This window comes from Aspergillus pseudoviridinutans, assembly GCF_018340605.1.
Source record: "Aspergillus pseudoviridinutans IFM 55266 DNA, scaffold_2, whole genome shotgun sequence".
NCBI lineage: Eukaryota > Fungi > Ascomycota > Eurotiomycetes > Eurotiales > Aspergillaceae > Aspergillus > Aspergillus pseudoviridinutans.
The window spans coordinates 4,268,722-4,292,765 of NW_025091282.1; the positions used below are offsets into that span (position 1 = coordinate 4,268,722).

The window sequence follows — 24,044 nt, forward strand, 5'->3', positions numbered from 1 at the left end:
ATGATTCGACCATACGATGTTACCGGCCGCTACATTGTTCACAGGAAGGAAAACAACCACGCAAGGAACATATAATCTAAGTAGCAACCGATAATGAAGACAACACAATGCATTTGGCGTCTCCTGAGGGGAAATAGGAAAATGTTACTACTGCAAAGCCTAACTACCGTGTCATCTTAGAGTTGGAATTCAAGGTACCGCTTCCCTGCATATGAGAGACTGATCTTTTGTGACCGAAATAGGGAAAATGTGACTGCGTAGCAAAAGTAGCAGACAAAACGATCAATCCTCTGCTATCTCGGACACATCGAATTGAAGAGTGCGGTTTAGCGCGTCGAAACCGCCAACGATTCGAGGAACCACAGTGACTCGTAGAGCCAATCCGTCGGAGCACCGGAGAAATAATAATCTATTCACCTTCACTTGAAGAAGAGATAGATACCTTAAGAAGATGAAGAACTAGATTTGTATAATTAAATGATCCTGAGCATCTGGCATCTGGAAGCTCAGGTTCCATGGTACCAGACACTGTGAGAACCACTGTTCGTGCTGATCTCGCCATAGGAAGAACCAAGACAACAAAATCCCGCACTGGGCAAAACGCAAGGCAAATATTTCGAAACTTCCTATCGCTATTCTTAGCTATCCAGTGAACCCAGCCAGCTGTCAAGAAAATTTCATCGAACAAACGGCGTAGAGCCCAAGGGTAAACGCTGGATACTCTTGCAGTTGGCGCAGTGGCTGTTGGCTAAGGTCAGGTACTTGCCTCCACGGTTTGTGCTGTGGGCTGGAAACTTTGAAGAGAAGATCCACCCGTAAGGTACAGGCTGAAAATCTGGACAGCCAATCCTGAGGCCAACAGCCAGAGTGCCTGAAGGGAGTCTTTTTAGGGTCCTCCGTACACTGGCTGGAGTCGTCACTGGACTGGATCCTCCGACCGAACAGCCCAGAACCATTCTATCCCATACTTTGTTCGCTCGCCTCCGCTGGCATTGGGTCTCCCTCGGGGCTTTCCCTTTTCTCCTTCTCCTCCTCCATTCCCTCCCTCTTCTCTCCCTTCTGACCACTCCTCCCTGGGGGACTATCCTTCTTCATATTATTCCATGTTATATTATTCTCTTCTTTTTTTATATCCGTTGATGGTCTTTTTTCTTCTTCCCTAGATCTCGGTATCTCTGGAATTTCCCTTCCTTTTTCAAATCTCTCAGTGGCGCGTCCTGGTTGTCCGCCTCTGATTTTCACTGTACACTGTACAGTCTGGCTGCAGCATTCTTGTGACCCCCCTTGAGTCACTAAAAACTGTCTGGCTCTGGAGGCGAGAGATCCAACCATCCCATTTTCTTTTGCTGTGCAAACGGATACGAGGATATCCAGTCTCTAAATTCATTCTCGTCTCTTGAAGAGCTTACAGTAGAAGCTTGAAGCGACAAGCATCTACCACTCATATCTGATAGCGGACATTCCGTCGATCGACTTCCATTCCTTCTTTGACACCCCACCGGCGATCTTAAGCGTCAGCCACGCATTCTTTCCGAAGCCAATTTGACGTGCGCAACTATAGCGTTTAGAAGTCCTAGATTGAAGAAGATTTTATTGTGTACGAACGATAAGGATATCTGATTACGGGAACGCCACCTCTACAGCCGATCTATACACATCATTGCGACAAGAATCCATCGCCAATTTGATTACAACACCGACCGATTTCCATCTAATTGCAAATCACAATGTCGACCCTAACTCGAGCCTTTACCAAGCGCCACAAGCGTCCCGAGGTCTCTGCGCCAATGCCCTATCGCGAAGGTCAGGTCAAGTTCACCGCGGGGACCATCAAGCGGGGAAAGATCTCTGGACCGGTCGAGTTAATCTCCACAACGAACATGTTGGCCTACAATGCGCCCGATCTCCACTCGGCTGTGTCTTCGTCGTCTTCCTCTTCATTGCAGTCTCCTGACGACTCCGAGCTGTCTTTCTCTCAGCGAAGCTTTGGCTCTCCCGTCACAACTCCAGACGATTCACCAGTTGAGCCGAACGCATTGTCGTCATATTTTCCGAAGCGATCTGCAACAGTGACTAGCCATCCTMGGTCGTCAACCTCGACTACCTCGTCGACAGATGCACCCTTGGTTCCCAAGCGCGCTCTATCGCATACGAAACGATCTCACCAAGAGTTGGCTCGCCAACGTTCCTTGTCACGGTTGTCTCCGCCACCACTGAACTCCATGCGCAGCAGCCCCTCTATCCGAACGACTCAAGACTTCTTCAAACCCGAGCCGCATCCGTTCGGGAAGGAGTTGGAGCAGGTCAATGAAGTGGCAGAGGAGTTCAACAGCAGCGCTACTCGCGTGCTCGACGAGGAGGAGATGGTCTTGCTCAACAAGGGACTGAGGAAATTTACAGCGAACGACTACCTTGTTGAGATAGAGGAACTCTATGGGAGCATCTTCGACGATCATCTCGGGCCAGTCGCCGCTGGGTCTTGGCTTTGAGGTTCTCGGATTCCGCTTCGATCTGCATTATTTGTGATGTCCTCGACTCCCGTAATTCGAACCTGAGAAGGAGAACTGGAATTTCCTTCCCTTGTCAATTCCGACTTGTGTTACGACCTACCTTATTCACTCGTTACGTATGCCATGTGTTTCTGTTTGTCTGTTTCAACCCTTTCTTGTTTTGCCCGCTATATACCATGAGGTGGTTTCCATCTTCTCGCGTTGTATGTAAATATTATCGACCTCACTTCTGTCATTTGTTTCGCAATAGGTTGTGGATCTGCCACAAAAAGGACATGTGATGAACAATGTAGTTCTGATGCAATTCATTCTTACTACCATGTCCATGACATCATTCTGTAGTTTCAGAAATCATTATAACCTGTCTCATCGATCTGTATACAGGTGTAACAGGTGTAACCTTGAATATTATCAAGAACGGATAACGACATGTTACCTAAGCAGGAAAATCGTAGGGTTTCGCGACAAAGAAGCTTGGGTCACGCGTTGGTCACGCGCCGGTCACGAGCTAGAGGACTCTCTGACTCCACACCGCCCCACAGAACGAAAAATTTCCAGTGTACAATTCTCCGCTGGTTTCGACCATTCTCGTCTTCGTTCTTCAGGGCGGCTCTCAATCTTCATTGCCTGTCCGCATATAGCAGTCTTACTACATCATTTCAGATTGCTATTAATCAGGCAGACAGATGAAGCTGCCTTCAACGTCAGCTTTCCCCCAGCGCGCCCATTATTAATTTCAGTAGCACTCTAGAGTGGACCACGGTTTCAACACGCACTGGCCGTGTCGTGTGCTCTGGTTTTTCCATCAGGATCATCAACGTGCATAGTGCACAGGAGTCAGGAGATTCCCACTAAGATCTTTTTCCCTCTTGTCTTCGAAGACGAGAGCAACAAATGACACGACGCTGGGATTCGCGTCGACCAACCTCACCCCTACCTTCTTCCCGATAGAATCGAGACTGTCATGGTCTCCTTCGCCACCGCTGCGCGCAACCCTACCGGGGCGATCAAATCAGTTAACCCTTCCAAAATGCTGGCCAACCCCTCGCCAGTGCCCATTTTGAAAAATTCCAAGACAAACAGCGCGGCAGCTGCCGGGGCTAAACACAAGTTGACCGACATGGATCTTTCGCTGTCACCCTCGTCGTCTGTTGCTTCCGACGGCAGTGATGGCACGCCCAGTCCCAGGAAGCGGGTTCGGGTTCAATTCGATAAGGATGTGGAGATGCGAGAGGCATCCTGGAATGGTCAAGAGAAGCAAATGGCTGTGAGTACAGAGAAGAGCGCGGCTGTGGTTCGTGAAGAAGTGCGCAGAGCTATCCAGCGGCATGTCTCTGGAACGGACAGCGAAGCCTACGATCGCATCAAGGAGATTTTCTCAGCAGATCCTCGGCGTCTGGACGAAGATGGCTTGCCTTCCGAAGATTTACCGACACACACTACATTGAAGCATCATCTCATGGGTCTTCTGTCGAACGTTGCGTCGCTGGATCGCAATTGCAACGGCTTGGTAAATGCAGTTCTGCACAGTGAATGGCTCGGGCGGGATGAGTCGTATATCAAGTTGTACATTCGATTTCTAGGTAACCTTGCGGCGGCTCAGGGAAGCTATCTCGGGGCAGTCTTGAAGATGCTGGCCAACAATTTTGCGGAGCTCCCAAAGGGGACGGGCAAGCTGCCTGGATACGCCCCTGTCCAAGCTGCAGAGATCTATAGCAGGACTCACATGGCTCTACGTCATGTGATGCAGTTGATTCCGTCTGGTAGTGGGACCCTATCCCCAATCTTGTCTATGCAGTTTCCCTTCGATACCGATTCCGCAAAGGCCAACATTGCGTACACGCGGAATCTTCTAAAGGTCATCAGTTACGCTCCCGAGCTCCAAGCGGACATTCTAGCTCTCATCACGGAGAAAGTCGTGAAGATTGATGTCCAGATTCAGGTAGATATGGAAGACATCGAGGACGAAGTGGGCGAGGATGTTCTCCACGCAGTCTCGCCTGAAGCCACGATGTTGGAGGATGACGGAGATGAAGTTGACGACAATGCATCCGTCGCTAGTGATGATTCCCTAGACGTGGAGTCCCGGCGAGTCAAGACTATCAAGGATAACATCCTCAAACTGGATGGCATGATCGATTCGCTCTTTGAATACTACGCCCCGCCTTTCGCAACGGGCACTCTGGATGACAAGGAAAATGCGCTTGATCTACTTCTTAGCCATTTCCAGAGTATTATCCTTCCGACTTACCGCTCCCGTCACTCTCAATTCCTCCTCTTTCACTTCTCTCAATCGTCGCCGATTCTGGTGGATCGATTTGCTGCCACCTGTGTTCAGCTCATCTTCAACAAGATGCAACCTGGAATCCTACGGCAGTCCGCAGCAGCCTACCTCGCCAGCTTCGTTGCCCGCGGTGCGCACATCTCTGGCGAGGTCGTAAGAGATGTCTTTGATCTCCTAGGCACACATTTGAACAACCTCCGTCTTGACTATGAGGCCACCTGTCGAGGCCCTGATCTCCGCCGCTACGGCCCTTTTTACTCTACGGCACAGGCATTGCTGTATATCTTCTGCTTCCGTTGGCGAGACCTGACGACCGCAGCGATGGAGGGCGACACCCCTGAACAGATTGATGAACTGGAGCCAGAAGAAATCAGCTTCCCTCCATCGGTCAAGGAGGTCCTGCACCAAGCGATCCATTCAAAACTGAACCCCCTCAAGGTCTGTTCGCCTGCCATTGTGTCTGAATTCGCACGCATGGCTCAACACCTCAACTTCATGTACGTGTTCAGCATCCTCGAGACGAACAAAAGATTGCGCGTTTCATCTTTCCGGAGCATCTCAGCCATGGCGGATCCGCGCTTCAGCCATGTCGAGCGAGAAACTCGTGCTGGCGATGATCTCGGCTATCAGCTTGATGCCTATTTCCCCTTTGATCCATACCAGCTGCCTCGCAGCCGCCGTTGGCTGGAGAATGACTACGTCCACTGGCGCGGTATTCCTGGGATGGACGACCAGGACGAAGGCGACTCCGACAGTGACCTCGACGGGAGCGAGTCGGAAGGAGACCTAAGCGATGTCACTGGGACCGATGAAGATGACTGAATATTTTGAAACAAAAAGCCTTGTTCGATTTTTCTATTCATGCTCAATACCCCACAGCGTCTTTATCATTTCTTGCATCTCAGCCGTCTCTGGATGAGCTTGATCAAAAAAGCAGAAAAAGTGATTTTATCTATTTTCTTTAACATCATGCATGGCTGGTTAGCGTGGCGTATGGGTGTGATCTCATTTTGTATCTTGTTCGGATATCAGCCATGTTCTTGTTCCTTGGTGTTTACTACGACGGTCATTTTGACTGATATGGCGCTATGATGTGAAATGTACTGACATTTATCTAAATGGAATAATCATTCGAAAATCAACACGCTCCATGCAAGTATCCTGTAGACCTGTAGACCTGTAGGCATAGTCTGTTTGCCACATGGCAACCTCAGAGAATGCAACCGCTACATCCTCTACCTTACTATTTCCTCTGCATCTACCTCTCTATACCCAGTAAACCTGATTTAATCACTACAGTCTAGATCAACCCGACCTAGAAGTCTGTGAGTGCATTGACCACTTGTAGATATGCCTTGGTACACCCATCGAGAAGGCTCGTATCGTGGACCTCGGTACAGAGGTATGTGAGATACTCAACAATGATGTCATAGGTAGTGTGCCTGCATCGGAAACCTGATACCAGAACTGCTGACACAAGCTTCAACGTCTGGGATGAAAACTGTGATACTGGGAAATGGCGAAAATCATGGATATGGACGTTGGAGTACTGAGAAAGAAAAATTGTGGTTGGTCGGCGGGGAGTGCCGATGCTGGGATCTACAAAGGACGGTACTTGGAGGACGTTTTACCTTTCTAATAATGGCTAGGTCGGTCCGTAAGGGTAAAATGCTGTCATTGGTAGATAGTCATTTGTTAGTGTTATTGTTAGAGGATACTTTACATCTATAACGCCTTAAAATCGATAGGTTGGAGACCGTGTCAGGTGCACGCCATTTTCCCTTTCCATGGCACCGTATAATGATGGACAAAACGCTCGAGTAAGTGACTTTCAGAATAAAGGAAGGGCCGTGGACAGGGAAGGAAGGAATACACGGGACATATAGAAACTGATTCTGTATCGCAGTGTCTATCTATTGAAGATGGCTTTCATGTCCGCACAGGCATCGCTGTAGAGAACATTGACCTTGGCTTGATCCCGGAAGGGATTCGGTGACTTATCCCAGCCATGCCGGGCTTTTTCAATCATCATAGCCCGAACGTGCTTGCCGGAATCTTTCAGTCGCCGCATAAAGAGCTGGCCCTCGTTCATCAGCATGTCCCATTCGCAGATGTACAGAAAGATATCGTGGGGTAGAGCGTCTTTCAGGATCTCATCTGTCGCTCGGACCGGTGATGCATAGGGCGAGCGACGTTGTTCATGATCCGGCAGATAGGAGTTATCGAAGAGATCCGTCAGGAACTTCGGGAGCGTCTGTTCTGGCATGATGCTCGCAGCGCGGCGGAAGGCACGCGACTCCTCAAAGTCGAGGATCGGGTACCAGCAGAAGAGGGCGACAATGCTAATATCGCCCGATGTGTCGAGAAGCTGCTGCGTCGAATTCGCCCGATCAAGCGGGGGATCCCGCTGCTCCTTGGCCATCAGGCTTCGCAGCCTTAGAGGCACAGTGACAGCCAGATTGCCGCCTGCCGAGAAGCCACTCAGAGCAATTCGGGTCACATCCAACCCCAGTTCGACGGCATGGGCGGCCAGATATTGGAGTGCTTCCACACCGTCGTCTACAGCAGCGGGGAACGGATGCTCTGGACTTCGACGGTACCCGACGCTGACTACCACTGCTCCGACCTCGTCGAGGATGCATTGGGCCCAGCGGGAATCGTCGGTGGGACATCCCAGTGTGAAACCGCCTCCGTGAAAGTTGACGACTACGGGTAACCGGCGGCCCTCTCTGCGATATTTGTGGTAGTCAGGTGGACAGTAGAAATGTAGACGGATCTGCGAGTTGCCGGAAGGAACGGATCGGACGAAGGCTGGGCGGGGAGGACGGGGAGACGGTAAGTCATGGAGAAACATTCCTACTCGCATCAGGAACCGCCAAAAGACGGCCTGCATGTAGAGCCACCATCGAGGAGGGGCATGAGAGGCCATGGACGTCGATCTAGGAGAACAATGATCGCCACGAGTCTAGATGCCAACGCGGGAAGCAAAAAGGTCCGGCAGGGACTGGCCCTAAAGGGAGCGATTACCTAAGTCAGTACCCTGGGGGTCCGAAATCCAATAATAAACAGAGGGAAATGGGAATGTTGAAATCGGAATATGGATGGAGTGAACCGAGGGATCATGGGAGTTGGGAATGAAGGAAGAAGTCGGTATGTTGTTCAGAGTGGACAAGGCGCCAGCCAAGAAACCCAGAGAGTGTCAGATGATGAGGGTACCTCTCTCAGGTACATTATTTTAGTATGGATGTGGTAAGTGGAAAATGGGCTTGCACAAGGTTCATTTCTTGAGGTATGGATGATATCAGAACAATGCCTAGTTTGCTTCCTAGTGTGGCTTAAAGATAGTGTCAATTAATTGAATTTTTACTGCTCGGAAGGTCGCGCTCTTTGATGCCGATGTAGCACTAGTAACAGTATCACGGATGTACTCTATATCCGTTGCAAGTCCATGTATGGTAGCCTCCCCTCAATTGCATTAGAAGGGCATACATACCTACCAATTGAGTGGTATGATCTCTAAGGGATTAGTAAATAATTTGATAATTAATCATAAAGTACCTTGATTAGTCGTATACTGTGTATTCGCTGGAGGGGCCGATGGCAAAGTGCCTGGGTGCCCTTATTAAGGCTGACAAACTGCGTCACTTGGCTCCGGGCGATGACATCACCACCAGCCTTTTCCCTCGGTCTTCTTGTTCTGGGATCTTCGTTTCTTGGTTGGACTCTATCGATTGCTTAGTGAGAAAGCTTCAACGAATTCAGGGAAATATTCACAGACAGATAGATATACTTGTCTTGTACCTCTCTAGACGCTTTCTTAAGATTTTATCAAGATTGTCGATCGCCCTTCGTCAGGGAGTCATCATCCTATTCTTCTTCCACCCCATGCATCTAAGCAACTAGTGCATATTAATACTCCTGGAACCTAAAACTCCCGTGGCTGATTTACATTCACCTCGTGTTCCTTTCCATTCCGATTGCTTCCTAAAACCTTTACCTTGGTAAGGGTCTACGGCTTACTCTTATATTCCTACTCTCCCATCGTACTTTTTCTGTCTTGTCTTTCCTTTTCTTTTTGGGTACGAGGTTTCGCTGCGGATCCTTCGGATTTTTTTCATTTCATAAACTAAACAACTGGTCTCGGATGATCTCTGGCCACCTGCCTAACCATACCCCTCCATTGACAATCTAGGTGGTCTCTCATCCGTCACCATGTCCATCAAACGTGCTTTATCTAGAATCAAGCCCAAGGCCGATGACGAGTCGGGCAAATCATCATCCCTATCTAATGGGTCCCCCTCGCGGAGTCGCAGCATCTTCAGTAGCTTCTTGCGCGATCGCGATTATGTTTCTTCCTCTGACGATGTCTCCGACGATTCTGGCTCGGGTTCTTTGAGCAAAAACCAGCAGAAGCGCCTAGCCCGCGAACAGCGTCGAAAACAGCGCAGTCGACTCAGTGAGGAACAACAATCGGATGACTCCGAGCGGCGCCGCAAGGAAGAGATCGAACAGGCGGCTCGCGAAGAGACAACCGAAATGAAGGCTCGCTACGGAGAGCTGCCCATGCTTCAGTCCACTAGTCGTCCGCGAGAACCTCGGATTCGTCTGGAGGATATCTCTTCGAGCAATGTCGGCCAGGAGGTCTTCTTCACAGCCCGCCTACACATTATTCGCCGGATGAGCTCGAAGCTAGTCTTCCTCATCTTCCGTCAACGGCTCACTACCTTCCAAGGTGTCCTTCACGAGAAAGCTGGGGCCAAGTCCATTGCGATGATTCAGTGGGCTGAACATTTACGCCTGGGTTCCATCGTCCGCGTGCGTGGCATTGTTCAAGAGCCTCAGGTGCCAGTGCTGGGCTGCACTATTCATGACGTCGAGCTTGATGTCGAACAGATTCACCTGGTCGTCCACCGCGAGGAACCGGTTCCCTTTAGCGTCTACGAGGCCGAAATTCGCACCGCAGAGGAAGACCGAGTAGAGGGCCGCCGCAGTCACTTACCGGACCGTACACGGCTTAACAACCGTATCTTGGACTTGCGCACCCCGACGTCGCAATCCATCTTCCGGCTTCAGTCTGCGCTTTGCAATCTCTTCCGATCCTCCCTTGACGAGCAAGGGTTCATAGAGATCCATACCCCCAAGCTGCAAGGCAGTGCCACCGAGTCCGGTGCTAGTGTCTTTCAAGTCAACTATTTCGGTCGCGATGCTTTCTTGGCCCAGAGTCCCCAGCTCGCCAAGCAGATGGCTATCGCAGCCGACTTTGAGCGAGTGTACGAGATTGGCGCGGTGTTTCGGGCCGAGAACTCCAACACCCACCGCCATCTGACCGAGTACACAGGTCTTGACATCGAGATGGCGATCGAGGAGCATTATCACGAGATGTTGGACGTTTTGGATGCAGTGATCAAGAACATGCTGAAGGGCGTCTATGGTCGCTACCGCCGCGAGATCGACATCGTCAAGCATCAGTTCCCCTCGGAGGATGTTGTGTGGCTGGAAGAGACACCCATCATCCGATTTTCGGATGGTATCAAGATGCTCAACGACTCCGGATGGCGTGATGAGGATGGTAACCCGCTGCCTGAAGACGATGACCTGCATACCCGAGACGAGATACGGTTGGGTGAGCTTGTCAAGGAGAAGTACGGGACCGATTACTACATCCTTGACAAGTTTCCTGTCGCAGCTCGCCCGTTCTATACAATGCCCGATCCTGAAGACCCGCGCTTCACCAACTCTTTTGATATCTTCATTCGAGGCCAGGAGATCGTCTCTGGTGGGCAGCGTATCCACGACCCGCGTATGCTGGAGGAGAACATGCGCCGCTCCGGAATCAATCCTGAAATGATGGAGGATTACTTGGATGGTTTCCGCTGGGGCGCTCCTCCGCACGCTGGGGCCGGTGTTGGTCTGGAGCGGTTGCTGATGCTTCTTCTCAAATTGGGTAACATTCGTCTCGCGTCGCTCTTCCATCGGGACCCCAAGAGTTTCCCGCCTAAGCCACCTGCTTTACTACTTCGTCATCCCGAATCGTCCACCATTGAGCCACCTTGGCAACGAGAGGGACGCGGATCGCTTGCAAAGGACGAAAGCGAGTTGCAGCCATTGGAGCACCTGATTGCCAACTACGGAGATGCCACATCCACCTCATGGGGCGATGAGCGTTTCAAGATTTGGCGAGACATGGCCACCGGCGCCGCCATCTCATACGTCCCTAGCAGTAGCAACTATGCGGTGATTCCCGGCAACCCTCTATGTGATCCCTCGCAGTACAACCGTATCATCACGCAGTTCCTGCAGTGGATGCGACGTGAGACCAAGTTCAAACCTATCTGGCTTCTTTGCTCTCCAGAAGTCGAGACTATTCTGGGCGAGAAGCTCGGATGGCGCAGCTTGTCCTGCATTGCTGAGGAGCGTGTGGATCCGTCCCGCAACCAGGCCGCGTCCGATGGCGAGATTGCACGAAAGATCAGGCGCGCGGAGAACGAGGGTATCAAGATCGTTGAGATGAAGTACGGCGAGATGGTCCCCGACGACGCCCGGGAGAAGATTGATGCACGGATCCAGGATTGGCTGGCGAACCGTAAGGGCACTCAGGTGCATCTGTCTGAGATCCATCCTTGGCGTGATTCGGAGCACCGCTGGTACTTCTATGCTGTCGACAAGTCCGGCACCATCTGTGCCTTTGTCGCCTTAGCTATGCTGTCTCCTCATTTCGGCATGCAAGTCAAGTATAGCTTCGACTTCCCAGGCTCTCCCAACGGAGTCATTGAGTACATCGTGACTCATGCCATTCAAACTGCTGCCAGGTCCGGCACCAAGTCGCTCACTTTCGGAGCCGGTGCAACTAGCACCCTGACGCCTGGTCATAACCTGCACGGAGCAAAGATCAAGATGCTCCAGCACACCTATGAGACTCTCGCCAAGCAGTTCCATCTCGTGCGCAAGAGTGAATTCAGGGCCAAGCTCGGGGCTCATGATGAACCTCTCTACATCGCATACCCACCGCATGGACTAGGTTCGAGAGGCATTCGGGCTGTTCTGCACTTCTTTGAAGACTAGAGTGGCGAGTGTACCGACCTCGACCCGTCGATCAAGCTCATTCTCTATTACAATCACGAGGAAATGTTGTGACACGATTTGTGGATATGATGGATGCACTTATGACATTATTCCAGCGGTAGACTTTCGGTTCAAGACGAGACATTTCTGAAATGATCTAGAACCATTCATGCGCCTAATAATCTTCATGATGCTTCAGGACCCATTGTTGTTGATGCCCTTTTTATTCCCCCTGATGTCTCTGATTTATCATGTCTTCTAAACATTGTGCTCTGTCTAGTCATACCTGTTGAATAATACAATCTACTACTGCAAAGCCGTCAACTCCAACCAGTAATTCGAAAAATAATGGCGTAGAGTCAACCCTCACGTACCAAGGGAGTAGCTGTAAAGCTGACCATATCAAGATTATCATCCCTAGGCCTAGCAGAAGAAATGCACGGTAGCATAATATACAGGAATTATAACCGGAGTGATGCAGCTCAACGGAGCTCCCAACCTACCGCTTCTTCTTTTCATCTCCATCAACAGTCGTACTACCACCAACCTCCTGCTCTATCATCCCCCCAAACGCCCCCATCACCCACCTCGCAAGCAAGACAGCCACTGTCGCCACAAGGCACACGTACCCCGCCGTGGGCACCAGAGACCGCGGGAACACATTCCACAGGAATGGATCGAGGATCACATCCGCCAGCACAGGGGGCACATTCTCCATGAGCGCCTTGTCAAGCGAGAAGTAATCCGCTGCGGCGCGGATCCGCAGGAACAGCACCGAGTCGGTGGTCGGTGCTGGGTCCCTCGCCGAGGGCGGGGGTTGCCGTTTGCCGTTGTGGATGAGGGGGTTTGAGGTTGAGGTTGAGGATTCGAGGGCTGCGAGGCGGGCTGAGGAGTAGAGGCTGATTGCGGAGAGGAGGGACGGGTCTTCCATTGTGCTGGAGAGCGTGAATGTGTCCAGGGTGAAGGACGTGGGTTGCTTTTGTTTGGTGTTAGCGTGCACCTAAAGGGGGAAGGATGAGCGGCATACAGTTGCCAGATAGCATATCCGGACTTCGTAGCGTTGGCCTGGCGTCAGGTTTTCGAGGAAATACCATGAGTCTGTTCCTGGGGAGTCTGGGGTAGGGAATGATGCATTGAGGTAGGTTCGTAGGGTTGGATATGAGGGAGAGAGTCGCTCGAGACCCAGGTCGTCCAGGGTGGAATCTGTTGAGGGGATGGGTGATGGTTGTGGGGCGACGAAGATGGTTTTCTCGACGTTGGCAACGACGAGGGGCAAGAGAGAGAGAAGAACAAGGCGTTTAAGATTCTTCATGGTGAGTGTACTATTGGTTCACTCAGATATATTGGTGGTTGTGAAAGTGGTTTATATGGCCATGTTGGGCATGATATGAGATATGTAGAGTAGACCTGAGGAAATGTTAGCATATGGTGTCTGATCAATGCAAATTCCTCTAGTGATACAATTAGAAGTCAGAATACAGCATAGAGCGCAAGGATGCCATATCTCGAATACATTCTATATCATATGCAGAGCTATTTAATGCCTGTGTTACCTTGCCAGCTTTGGAACTCTCCGCAGCAATTGGTAACACCGCACAATAAAATGGCTGGTACTACAGCAGTACTATCAAATTGCCAAATGAGATGGACTACATACCTTCTATCGAAGCGATCTTTTGATGAAACCTATGAAGTCGAGGCTGTTGGTGGGATATCAAGCTTCAATACATATGGATGCCGTCACGCGTTCACGTGACTCTTATCAGCGCTGAATAAGCATTGTTGATCCTCGTTACGGGACTGCGAGGGAGACTCGGGCATCTGGCGGTCACGGGCGTCAATCAGCCAATCACAACCGGCGGAACCCAACGCGACCCAACCGACGGATCAACAACGAACAAGAACGCCTGCTTGGGGGGTGACAGCGCATGAAGACCATCCCAAAAGAGTGTCCACAACAAATCGAACAGGTCTGGTCAGTCTTCGTCCGAATTGATCATTCTTAGACCTCGACTTTCTCCCTTCCCTTCACCTTCTCCAGATTTCTTCAATTACCTCTCGAACCCCAGGGTTAGTATTCCCCTTTTCTCCCCTCTTCGATGTTGTGTGCTGCCTTGCCCACCACATTTTACGTTTTGTGGTGTCCGTTTACTTACCCCTGAAACACCCATACAGATCGTCTTGGGTTTTTTTCGTCCTTCATTCCTCCCTCCTCCACCCACCTTTCTTAATTTATCCTTTGTGAACGGAATTTAGTCAATCAATTCGACAAAATGAGAGAAGTCATCAGTTTGAACGGTTTGTCTCCCTTCTATCTTTTTCGTTTGACGTGTTGTTTGTTTTCAGCCGTTCGTGTTACTAATGTTTTCTCCCTTGATACAGTCGGTCAGGCTGGTTGCCAGATCGCCAACTCTTGCTGGGAGGTATGCATTGACCATGAGTTCATCGAGTGATATTGCACACAAGGGAACGGAGGATGGAACATACATGGATGACTGGAAATTGGAGGGTCAGGCTAACTTTGGTGGTTTAACTCTAGCTTTACTGCTTGGAGCACGGCATTCAGGTACGTGGGACGACATCCTGATTTTCATCACAATTCGATGTTATCTCTTCATATCGACGCGTGGATCGACTGACTTTTTGTTGTCTTCCAGCCCGATGGTTACTTGACCGAGGAGCGCAAGAAGGCCGACCCCGACCACGGATTCAGCACTTTCTTCTCCGAAACTGGTACGTTAGCTGTCGACCCCCTCTCCTGCTTAGGACCTTAATGATCTGACAACGTCGTAAAGGCCAGGGCAAATATGTTCCCCGTACCATCTACTGTGATCTCGAGCCCAATGTGGTCGATGAGGTCCGCACCGGCACCTACCGTAGCCTTTTCCACCCCGAGAACATGATCACCGGCAAGGAGGACGCCTCTAACAACTATGCTCGTGGTCACTACACCGTTGGAAAGGAGATGATCGACCAGGTTCTCGACAAGGTCCGCCGGGTCGCCGACAACTGCGCTGGTCTCCAGGGTTTCCTGGTCTTCCACTCTTTCGGTGGTGGTACCGGTTCCGGTTTCGGTGCTCTGCTGATGGAGCGTCTCTCTGTGGACTATGGCAAGAAGTCGAAGCTGGAATTCTGCGTCTACCCTGCTCCTCAGAACGCTACCTCCGTTGTTGAGCCCTACAACTCCATCCTGACCACCCACACTACCCTGGAGCACTCCGACTGCAGCTTCATGGTCGACAACGAGGCCATTTACGACATTTGCCGCCGCAACCTCGGCATTGAGCGCCCCAGCTACGAGAACCTGAACCGCCTGATCGCTCAGGTTGTTTCTTCCATCACCGCCTCCCTGCGTTTCGATGGCTCCCTCAACGTCGATCTGAACGAGTTCCAGACCAACCTGGTCCCCTACCCCCGTATTCACTTCCCTCTGGTCGCCTACGCTCCCGTCATCTCTGCTGCCAAGGCTTCCCACGAAGCTAACTCTGTCAACGAGATCACCTCTGCTTGCTTTGAGCCCAACAACCAGATGGTCAAGTGTGACCCCCGCAACGGCAAGTACATGGCCACCTGCCTGCTCTACCGTGGTGATGTTGTGCCCAAGGAGACCCACGCCGCTGTTGCTACCCTTAAGACCAAGCGCACTATCCAGTTCGTCGACTGGTGCCCTACTGGTTTCAAGATTGGTATCTGCTACCAGCCTCCTCAGCAGGTCCCCGGCGGTGACCTTGCCAAGCTCGACCGTGCTGTGTACGTCCCCTTTCCTGTTTTCTTTTTCTTACGAAGAAAGAGCCGAAAAAAAGAGAGTAAACTAACTAAAATGTAGCTGCATGCTGTCCAACACCACTGCCATCGCCGAGGCCTGGTCTGCTCTTGACCACAAGTTCGACCTCATGTACTCCAAGCGTGCCTTCGTTCACTGGTACGTTGGTGAGGGTATGGAGGAAGGTGAATTCTCCGAGGCTCGTGAGGACCTGGCTGCCCTCGAGCGTGATTATGAGGAGGTTGCCGCCGACTCGATGGATGAGGAAGTCGAGGCTGAGTACTAGATGGACGTCATCACTCGGCAGGATTCCGAAGAATGGCTGTAGAGTTTGGCCGTCCGATTTGATGCAGAGGCTGCTTCTGGTTGTTTCTGTGCTGTTGTATTGGGGACAGGCGTTTGCCAAGGTGATATACCATGGACCTGCGCGACTCAGGTTGCATGCAAATACATAGGAGAAGAAGATTGGCTTAGCTCACAGACTATGTTTTTCTTTGTCTGATATATTTTTAATATCCCGAAGCAGCGATGAAATTTTACCCGCTCGTTCATATAAACAGCACTTGCAAAATACGATATTGTAATTATTTTTAATTTAGGGAGAAAAAGAATCCATTGGAGGTTCGTCAAGAGCGATGATCAAGCAGGTTACAATTACACACACAGAGAGAGAGAGAGCGGGAAGGAGAAGTGGACAAGAGGAGAAAACAAGCAGACAACAGTAAGTTGTCCTGGCAGTAGAAGACTTCTTTTCCTCTGTTCAGGAAGTATTATTGAGGAAGATGAAGGTATACAACATGGTGGATGCGGAGTGACATAGGCAGGGAGTAACTAGCTGTTCAGGGACCTCGAGCTATGGTTGGGTTACTCCCCCGGAACCCGAAAGGAAGCTAAGGAGAAGGACATCATCCCTCCCTCCCTCACCTCCACCCTACAGTTACCTTAGTCTCGTCTCTCCTCCAAAGTGCGAAGCTCCATTTCTTGGTTGCCTGCTTGTCCTCGAGACTATTATTCCCTCATCTCTTCCTACCTTTCCTGTAACATTTTTCTCTTACTATAATCGAGCCGTCCGTATAAGTCCGCGTCCCCCTCAATTTCGTCATCCCGTCTACTCCGTCCCCCCGTTCCCCTTACAATTTGACGATCCATGCTCGTGGCATCATCTTCACTCTAGTCCACGGCATTCCGCTCCACCACCTCATACGCCGCGATTCAACGAGTATCCGCGAAATTTGACCGAAGGAAGAGGAGGCGCACTCCTCCTGAGCTACCATCATGGCTGACAATGGTAAGTCTTACCCATTAGCAATGGTAGACCAGCCTGTCGTGAGGTGAAACTCCTCAGGAGAACAACTGAACCCCCCGGATCGAACTGCAACTTCTTCAAGCGCGACGGAACTGACGGAATTCCTTGATTGTTTAGCAGCACGCCATCCAAATCTCAATTTGACGCCTGAGGAGAAACGGGTGTTTTACCAGCTCTTTCAGGCCGCTGATACCACCAACCTCGGCGTCATCACCGGCGAGATTGCCGTTCCCTTCTTCGAGAAAACCAAGCTTGCACCGGAGACGCTCGGATTGGTAAGTTGTGTTCCATGGATTGAGTCTTCTCGCGCATGTCTTGCTGACTGGTCACCAACAATGTGCAGATATGGCAGATCGCGGATAAGGAGAACAGGGGGCTCTTGACTCCGTCTGGCTTCGGTGTCGTATTACGTCTTATCGGACACGCCCAGGCTGGTCGCGCACCTACAGAGGAGCTGGCCCTGCAACGTGAGTGTATCCCGAGTTTGGCTACGGACGCAAAAAGGGGAAATAGCGCTAATGTTGAATTCTTTCTCTAGCTGGGCCGCTACCTAGGTTTGAGGGCATCGTCGTTGAGCCTACATCTCCCACCGCTCGTGACGCTGGTGCGACTAGCCCACCGCCAGCTGGTGGGCCAATTCGAGTCCCTCCGCTCAACCCGGAAGATGTCAATAAATTCACAGCGCTATTTGAGAAGTCTGATGTCTCGAGGAGCGGGGTTATTTCAGGCATGCATCCTGCATCTCAAAACGGAAGAGATATGTAGCTCTGAGGCTAACATTGCGTGCATTACAGGCGACATCGCTAAACAGATCTTTGAACGCGCACGGTTACCGAACGAGATCCTTGGCCGCATTTGGAACCTAGCAGACACAAAGCAACGGGGCGCCCTCGACGCCACAGAATTCATCATCGCTATGCACCTTTTGACCTCCTACAAGTCAGGCGCCATGAGGGGTATCCCTCAGACGTTACCTCCTGGCTTGTATGAGGCGGCAGCTCGAAAGGGCCCGGTGCGGACCTCCGTGGGGGCCCGACCTGGTCTCGACGTTCCTCCGGTGCCTGCCATTCCGCGACAATTCACCGGACCTCAGCGCACTCAAAGCCCTTTGAATAGGTCCCAGTTTGGAACACCGCTTACTGCCCAGTCAACGGGCGGAGATTGGCTTATCACGCCAGCAGAGAAGGCGCAGTTCGATACCATATTTGGGACGATCGATACTGCGAAGTTGGGCGTCATCACTGGTGACCAGGCGGTAGGATTCTTCATGAAAGCTCAATTGCCTGAAGAAGTCCTGGCTCAGATTTGGGATCTCGCGGATATTGACGCTGATGGGCAATTGACGAAGGACGAATTTGCGGTAGCGATGTATCTGGTTCGTTCACAGCGTACAGGAAAGGAGCCTTTGCCGCAGACGCTTCCTCCCGCTTTGATTCCTCCTAGTATGCGGCGTCCTGGCACGGCGCAGGCAGTGCCGGCTCCAGTCGCAGCTCCAGTCGCAACTCCTGCCCCGCCACCGCCTCCAAGTGTCCGATCTGCTGCGGATGACCTCTTCGGTCTTGATGCATTTTCTGCGCCGCCCGCACCTGCAGCTCCTTCACAGGTACCCCAGTCTACAGGAGGCTCCAACACGCCATTCCAAACGCCGGGTTCACCAACATCCAGAGCGTCGCCTCCAGTCAATTCGACGACTTTTAAGCCTTTCATTCCGACTTCCTCATTTGGCCAGAGTCTCCATCCTCAGATAACTGGCGCTTCAGCTGGTGCCCCACCAACTGTCCGTTCTCCACCGCCTCCATCGGATGACCTTCTAGGTGATAACGACCCTGAAGAGTCCAATAAACTCACACAAGAAACGGCAGAGCTGGCAAACCTGTCCAACCAGATTGGCTCGCTCGCCAAGGAGATGCAAAACGTTCAAACGAAGCGCACTTCAGCGGAGCACGAGCTGTCTCAGACATCTCAGCAAAAGCGCGACTTTGAGACTCGGTTAGCGCAAGCCAGAGCGATGTATGAGCAAGAGGTCAAGAGCTTCAAAGCTCTTGAGGAGCGACTGAATGCCTCCAAGGCGGAGACCAAGAGGCTGCAACAAGAATATGCGTTGATCGAGGGCAGCAGGCAAGATTTGCAGACTCAATATGACCAAGTCTCTGCTGCCTTGACCGCCGACCAGCAGGAGAATGCGAGCTTGAAGGAGAAAATCCGCCAAGCTAATGCGGCTGTCGCCCAGCTTAAGCCTGCCCTCGAGAAAGCGCGCTCTGACGCTCGGCAGCAAAAAGGCCTTGTCGCGATCAATAAGAAGCAACTAGCTACGGTGGAAGGTGAACGCGACAGGATGCAGGAGGAGATGGATACACTCTCGAAGGAACAACCTCAAGGATCCGACGAAAGCGCGGCATCTGCAAGCGCTGGCCCCGCACTCGCCAGCCCTGCTCTGTCCACAGCCAGTCAAAACAACAACCCGTTCTTCAGACGGACTACTACGGCATCCAGCGACGGCCAGGCAGTGGCCCCCCAGGTTTCGAGCGAACAGCAGCGTGCTTTTGACAGCCTCTTTGGCACTGCCTTTGCTCCTCCTACCACTGCTACACCCCCACCTCCCACTTCGTCCCGGGCCGACTCTCGGCAGGCTTCACTCCACTCTCCTGTTACATCCGGGGTGCCGACCCCCTCTGTATCACCGCCACCTTCGGTTGGACCCGTACCTGAACTCCCGCCGTCACGGCAGTTCACCCCTAACGTTCTCCCCTTGGCCGAGACACATTCTATGACCTCATCTACTAAGCCATCTCCACCAGGCAGCAGATTTGGTGGTCCTGAGTCTTCAACTGCAGGTGCCACCGAAAACCCCTCTGCGTCTACAGAACAGGGGGAAGTACGGTCTCCCTTCGAGGAGTTTGAAGAAGCGAAGCGCTTCCCCGAAATTCCAGTCGCCGTGGAAGAAAAGGCAACGGCAGATACTTCGCCTACCGCCAACGAGAACCAGACGGCAGCAAAGGACCCCAGCTTCGATGAGCTGTTTGGCGGTCCAGCACATCAGCGGTCACAGTCTCAGAACGCGAATGATTTCGAAGAAGCTTTTGCTGCTATGAAGCAGGGTGCTGGGGCAACCAAGCCTAATGGTACAGCTCCTGCCGCGTTCTCCGAGTTTCCGCCGATACGTGAGCTCGATGATGATGACGACGACGATGACGACGAAAGCTCCGATAGCGAGGCACCCTTGGGTTTTGATGACAATTTCACGCCGGCTGTTCCCCCCCAAGAGCAGCAGACGTCTAAGACTGAGTCGATTGAGCCGTCTCACTTGGCAGCGTTTCCTGCTCCAGGGTCTGTAACTCCGACTAGTCAACCTCCTCCCGCCGAGGCCCAGAAAAGCCCTCCAACATATGATGAGAGCGCAGAGAAGGAAGCGTCTGGCGGTATGCCACCTGAATTCAGCGGCCTTTTGCCAACCCGCGAAGATCCCACAGTCGCTCCGGATGCCCCTCATTCAGTAGAAGCAGGCACTGGTGCCCCGATTGTTGGCGGGGAGCCTCAGCGGGATGTCCCCGTCGCTGCACCTGCTTCGGCCGGTACCAAGCCCAGTGCTCCCGATTTCGAGGCTGCTTTTGCTGGAATGGATCTTGCCCCCGCGAAAGAAGCGGAAGACGAAGACGAAGATGACGACTTTGAGCCATCTGACAATAAAAACACAGCCGATTTCGACTTCTCTTTCGACACGCCCTCACAGCAGAAGATCGCAGTACCCAGTGGCAGCCCTGGGCATGCCAACCAGTCTGATTTCTTCAACTTTGATCAGCAGGTGAACGCCTCGAGTCATGACAACGCCGTATCACCTGCGGCTTCTAACTCGCAACCGGCAACGCACGACTGGGAGACCCTCTTTGCGCCTCTGGACAATGCACAAGGCGCCTCCGCCGCTACCAATGGGGCATCGCAACCGGCAGCGTCCGGGGATAGCAAACCACCCGGATGGGCCCTTCAGACAGATGCTGTGGAAGACGACCAAATCCTACAACGGCTTACCGGCATGGGCTTTCCCCGAGATGAATCGCTCGCTGCATTAGAGAAGTTCGACTACAACATTGACAAGGTGAGTACATCGACTCATTCAGGTTGCAAATGAGACTGAATTGACTCTTTCCGATTCAGGCGGTGGATTTCTTGACCTCCAAGTCCTAATGACCGTTCATTCCTGCACATAATCCATTCACTCATTACTCCCTTTTCCTACGTTCTCCAGCTCGTCAGAATTTGATTCCATCTGCATGCATATCCGACTCTACCCTTGTATATTCCCCAGCGGTGCTCTCTTGCCGTGTCCACTATTCAGTGCGCCCGAGCCCGATATAATCTAGAACCTAAAGATGGAGTGAAGTGTACAGACGGAACTCCAGAAGAGATGAGAGTGCCCGTACGTCCTAGTCATTAGCCAGTCTAGATTCTAATTCATTAATTCTTGATTTGAACTAGCCTGTGTTAATCTTCAGTACTTCACAGTAGCCTCGCATTTTAGGCTGTACGAGAGGAGGGTACGTGGACATCCATGCGTCGACCTTCTGGTCTCTTCCCACGACTTTTCAATAGCCCAACCGAAGAAAAAAGAGCCATCAAGCCGATGACCGGGTAATAGGCCTGATGACCTTGGCAAAATGCGAGMCCAGCGACTTGGACTTGAACGCCTCCTCGATCTCATCGAGCGACTTCCCCTTGGTCTCCGGCATGAAGATGGCGCAAACCAACGCCGTCAGCAGCGTACACCCCCCGAAGAGAAAGTACGCGCCGAAACTACTCTTGGACAGGAGGATGGGGGTCGTCAGCGCGACCAAGAAATTAGTGACCCAGTTGCTGCCGTGCGCGAGACCGGTGGCCGAGGCGCGAGTGCGCTGGGGCTGGATCTCGGCGGCGTAGACTTTGATGCCGATGGCCCAGGTGAGGGAGAAGATGACGGCGAAGAGGTAGATGGCGACGATGACGAGCCAGCGGCCGGGGCCGGAGGCGGGGTGGACGGCGTTGGCGGCGTAGAGGGCGCCGATGAGGAACATGGTGGTGCTGAGGCCGATGCCGCCGGCGATGATGCTGTGTCTGCGACCCCAGCGGTCGGCCCAGAGGAGGCCCGGGATGGTCACGGCGAAGATGACGAGGGCGGAGACGCCCGAGGCGAAGAAGGTGGCGCTCGAGGAGGCGAGGCCGGCTTGTTCGAAGAGGAGCGGGGCGTAGTAGAGGACGCCGTCGATGCCGGAGAGCTGCTGGAAGCCCATGAGGAAGACGGCGAGGGCGGTGCGCGCGCGGACGTCCTTGGAGAAGATGTCGAGGAGCTTGTGGCTGGCTGGTTTGAGAGGGGGTTGTGGCGGGGTGGGGATGTGTGTGGTCAGGTCGGGGGTTAGAGTGGTAGCTGGGCCGGCGGGGAGGAGGGTTTGGGTCCTGGCTTGTCGGGTCTGTTCAATTTCCACCTTCTCACGCTCGGCCTGGCCAACGCCGAGGAGGTCCCATGTTCTTGCGGCTTCCTCGTGGCGGCCGTGGAGGGTAAGCCAGCGGGGCGACGGGACGAGGAAGAGGAACGAGGCGACTGAGAAGAGGACGGAAAGACATGCGAGGATGAGGTAGGGTGTGCGCCATGAGAAGGAAGACTCAAGACGGGCGGTGCCGTAGCAGGTGAAGAAGCCGACCACTAAGCCGAGGGTGATGAGCAATTGCGGACCAGTGGTTAATGCGCCTCTGACGCTCGTTGGGGAGATCTCGCAGATATACCTGTTTTCAGTTAGTTGCATGCAATGGAATGCGATGGTAGTTGACGTACACGACCAGTGTACCCAGGTACAGGCCCTCGCCTATACCCTCAATGCACCTCCCGACAATGAACATGGCGAGTTGAGCCGCAGCACCTTCGATAGCAGCGCCGATACCAAAGATCAAAGCCCCGATGCTGATTCCTGTCGGTCTGCCTAGCTTATCTGCCAAGTAGCCTGCGAAGAACGACGATACAGCTGCTGGAATCAGGATCGAGGAGACTATTAGTCCGTGGACGGTTGCAGATTGGCTTCCAAACTTGGACACAAAGCTGTCCATAACTGTGACGGGGCCAATGACGCCGGTGTCCATCCTGTTTATCTTGTCAGTACAGTCTTACTGCGGAGTATGGGGTATGACGGTGACGCCCTACCCAAACAGTAACCCTCCGCAAGAGCAGAGGATACTAGCGAGGACATATCTGGGGGGCCTTTGTATGGGATTCATTGTCTGAGAATGAATGAGATGGTGTTGGATGCGCAATCAATCCACCAGACCTCGTCAAGGGCGAACATATATACACTCCTGTACACTCATCCAAGCAGCAAAGAAGGGACCTGAGTGAAAGCAACAAAATTCTTCCAGTCGATAGGGTCTATTCCGTCGAGCCAGCTGACCAGATGGAGACGGCCCACCCCCACGGCAGTCTGCTGGAGCCATGGCATGGATTGGATGGACGATGAGCTGCAACGCAGTGTCGTGGTGGGCGTGTTCAGAGTGAGTCACAGCGTCCCACGTATGTGAGTGAGTCGGTCAAAGGCCGAGAACATTATAAATCAATGCCGAGTCGGTATCAATTATTAGCTCGTGAAAAGTAAAATGTCCGGAGTGGTATGGCCCGAGAGATGGGGAGAAGTGTTGGAGTCGGAGAATACTACTGGGATACGATGTGGGGAACAAGAAAGTATATCGGAACGACGACAGACAAAGACTGTTGCTATTAACGTCATTCAATGATTGCTGCTTTACATGACAAATACATGCTAACGTTCTCATGTTCTATCTTTTTTCACCATATTCACTGTAGACCTGTTCGTGCACTTCTTCATATCTGTCATGGTGAATGAGATGCTCTTTGTAGACATAAATATCCCCTCCCTGCCCCAAGTTCCCTGGGAGTCTACATCTCTCCTCTTCCATCAATGGTATACCCTTTCTTATTTGCGCTCCTTCCCCGGTGCCTCTGAACTCTGGCCTGATTTCATAACGAGGTTTCAATAAGAATGTGAGACCCGCGTATAATCCGCACCCCTAGAAGGGTAACTAGTATAAAAGTTCAGGGACCCTTTTCTACTATGGATACTACAACTTCACTCAAGAGCCGAAGAA

At 52.1% G+C, this 24,044-nt stretch overlaps 8 protein-coding genes across 8 annotated transcripts; 5 read left to right on the forward strand and 3 right to left on the reverse strand.

Moving 5' to 3' along the window:
* Positions 1-1,727: 1,727 nt before the first annotated feature.
* Positions 1,728-2,489, forward strand: Asppvi_003548 (uncharacterized protein; the record flags this gene model as incomplete). The annotated part of the gene is made up of 1 exon (XM_043299509.1): positions 1,728-2,489. The coding sequence occupies one exon, from the start codon at positions 1,728-1,730 to the stop codon at positions 2,487-2,489; it is 762 nt and encodes a 253-aa protein (XP_043155444.1).
* A 985-nt stretch (positions 2,490-3,474) lies between these two features.
* Positions 3,475-5,616, forward strand: Asppvi_003549 (rDNA-binding RNA polymerase I transcriptional factor; the record flags this gene model as incomplete). The annotated part of the gene is made up of 1 exon (XM_043299510.1): positions 3,475-5,616. One exon carries the CDS (start codon positions 3,475-3,477, stop codon positions 5,614-5,616), a length of 2,142 nt encoding a protein of 713 aa, XP_043155445.1.
* Positions 5,617-6,703: 1,087 nt separating this feature from the next.
* Positions 6,704-7,723, reverse strand: Asppvi_003550 (alpha/beta hydrolase; the record flags this gene model as incomplete). Its single annotated transcript, XM_043299511.1, has 1 exon — positions 6,704-7,723. The coding sequence occupies one exon, from the start codon at positions 7,721-7,723 to the stop codon at positions 6,704-6,706; it is 1,020 nt and encodes a 339-aa protein (XP_043155446.1).
* A 1,283-nt stretch (positions 7,724-9,006) lies between these two features.
* erdS (aspartyl-tRNA synthetase, cytoplasmic) lies at positions 9,007-11,856 on the forward strand (the record flags this gene model as incomplete). Its single annotated transcript, XM_043299512.1, has 1 exon — positions 9,007-11,856. The coding sequence occupies one exon, from the start codon at positions 9,007-9,009 to the stop codon at positions 11,854-11,856; it is 2,850 nt and encodes a 949-aa protein (XP_043155447.1).
* A 499-nt stretch (positions 11,857-12,355) lies between these two features.
* Positions 12,356-13,168, reverse strand: Asppvi_003552 (uncharacterized protein; the record flags this gene model as incomplete). Its single annotated transcript, XM_043299513.1, has 2 exons — positions 12,356-12,832; positions 12,884-13,168. 2 exons carry the CDS (start codon positions 13,166-13,168, stop codon positions 12,356-12,358), a joined length of 762 nt encoding a protein of 253 aa, XP_043155448.1.
* Positions 13,169-14,129: 961 nt separating this feature from the next.
* Positions 14,130-15,905, forward strand: Asppvi_003553 (tubulin alpha chain; the record flags this gene model as incomplete). Its single annotated transcript, XM_043299514.1, has 6 exons — positions 14,130-14,154; positions 14,239-14,279; positions 14,396-14,422; positions 14,514-14,589; positions 14,652-15,606; positions 15,683-15,905. 6 exons carry the CDS (start codon positions 14,130-14,132, stop codon positions 15,903-15,905), a joined length of 1,347 nt encoding a protein of 448 aa, XP_043155449.1.
* Positions 15,906-16,894: 989 nt separating this feature from the next.
* Positions 16,895-21,107, forward strand: Asppvi_003554 (EF hand domain protein; the record flags this gene model as incomplete). The annotated part of the gene is made up of 6 exons (XM_043299515.1): positions 16,895-16,907; positions 16,965-17,200; positions 17,269-17,392; positions 17,464-17,652; positions 17,720-21,018; positions 21,078-21,107. The coding sequence occupies 6 exons, from the start codon at positions 16,895-16,897 to the stop codon at positions 21,105-21,107; spliced, it is 3,891 nt and encodes a 1,296-aa protein (XP_043155450.1).
* Positions 21,108-21,535: 428 nt separating this feature from the next.
* Positions 21,536-23,027, reverse strand: Asppvi_003555 (putative MFS sugar transporter; the record flags this gene model as incomplete). The annotated part of the gene is made up of 2 exons (XM_043299516.1): positions 21,536-22,676; positions 22,726-23,027. The coding sequence occupies 2 exons, from the start codon at positions 23,025-23,027 to the stop codon at positions 21,536-21,538; spliced, it is 1,443 nt and encodes a 480-aa protein (XP_043155451.1).
* Positions 23,028-24,044: the final 1,017 nt, after the last annotated feature.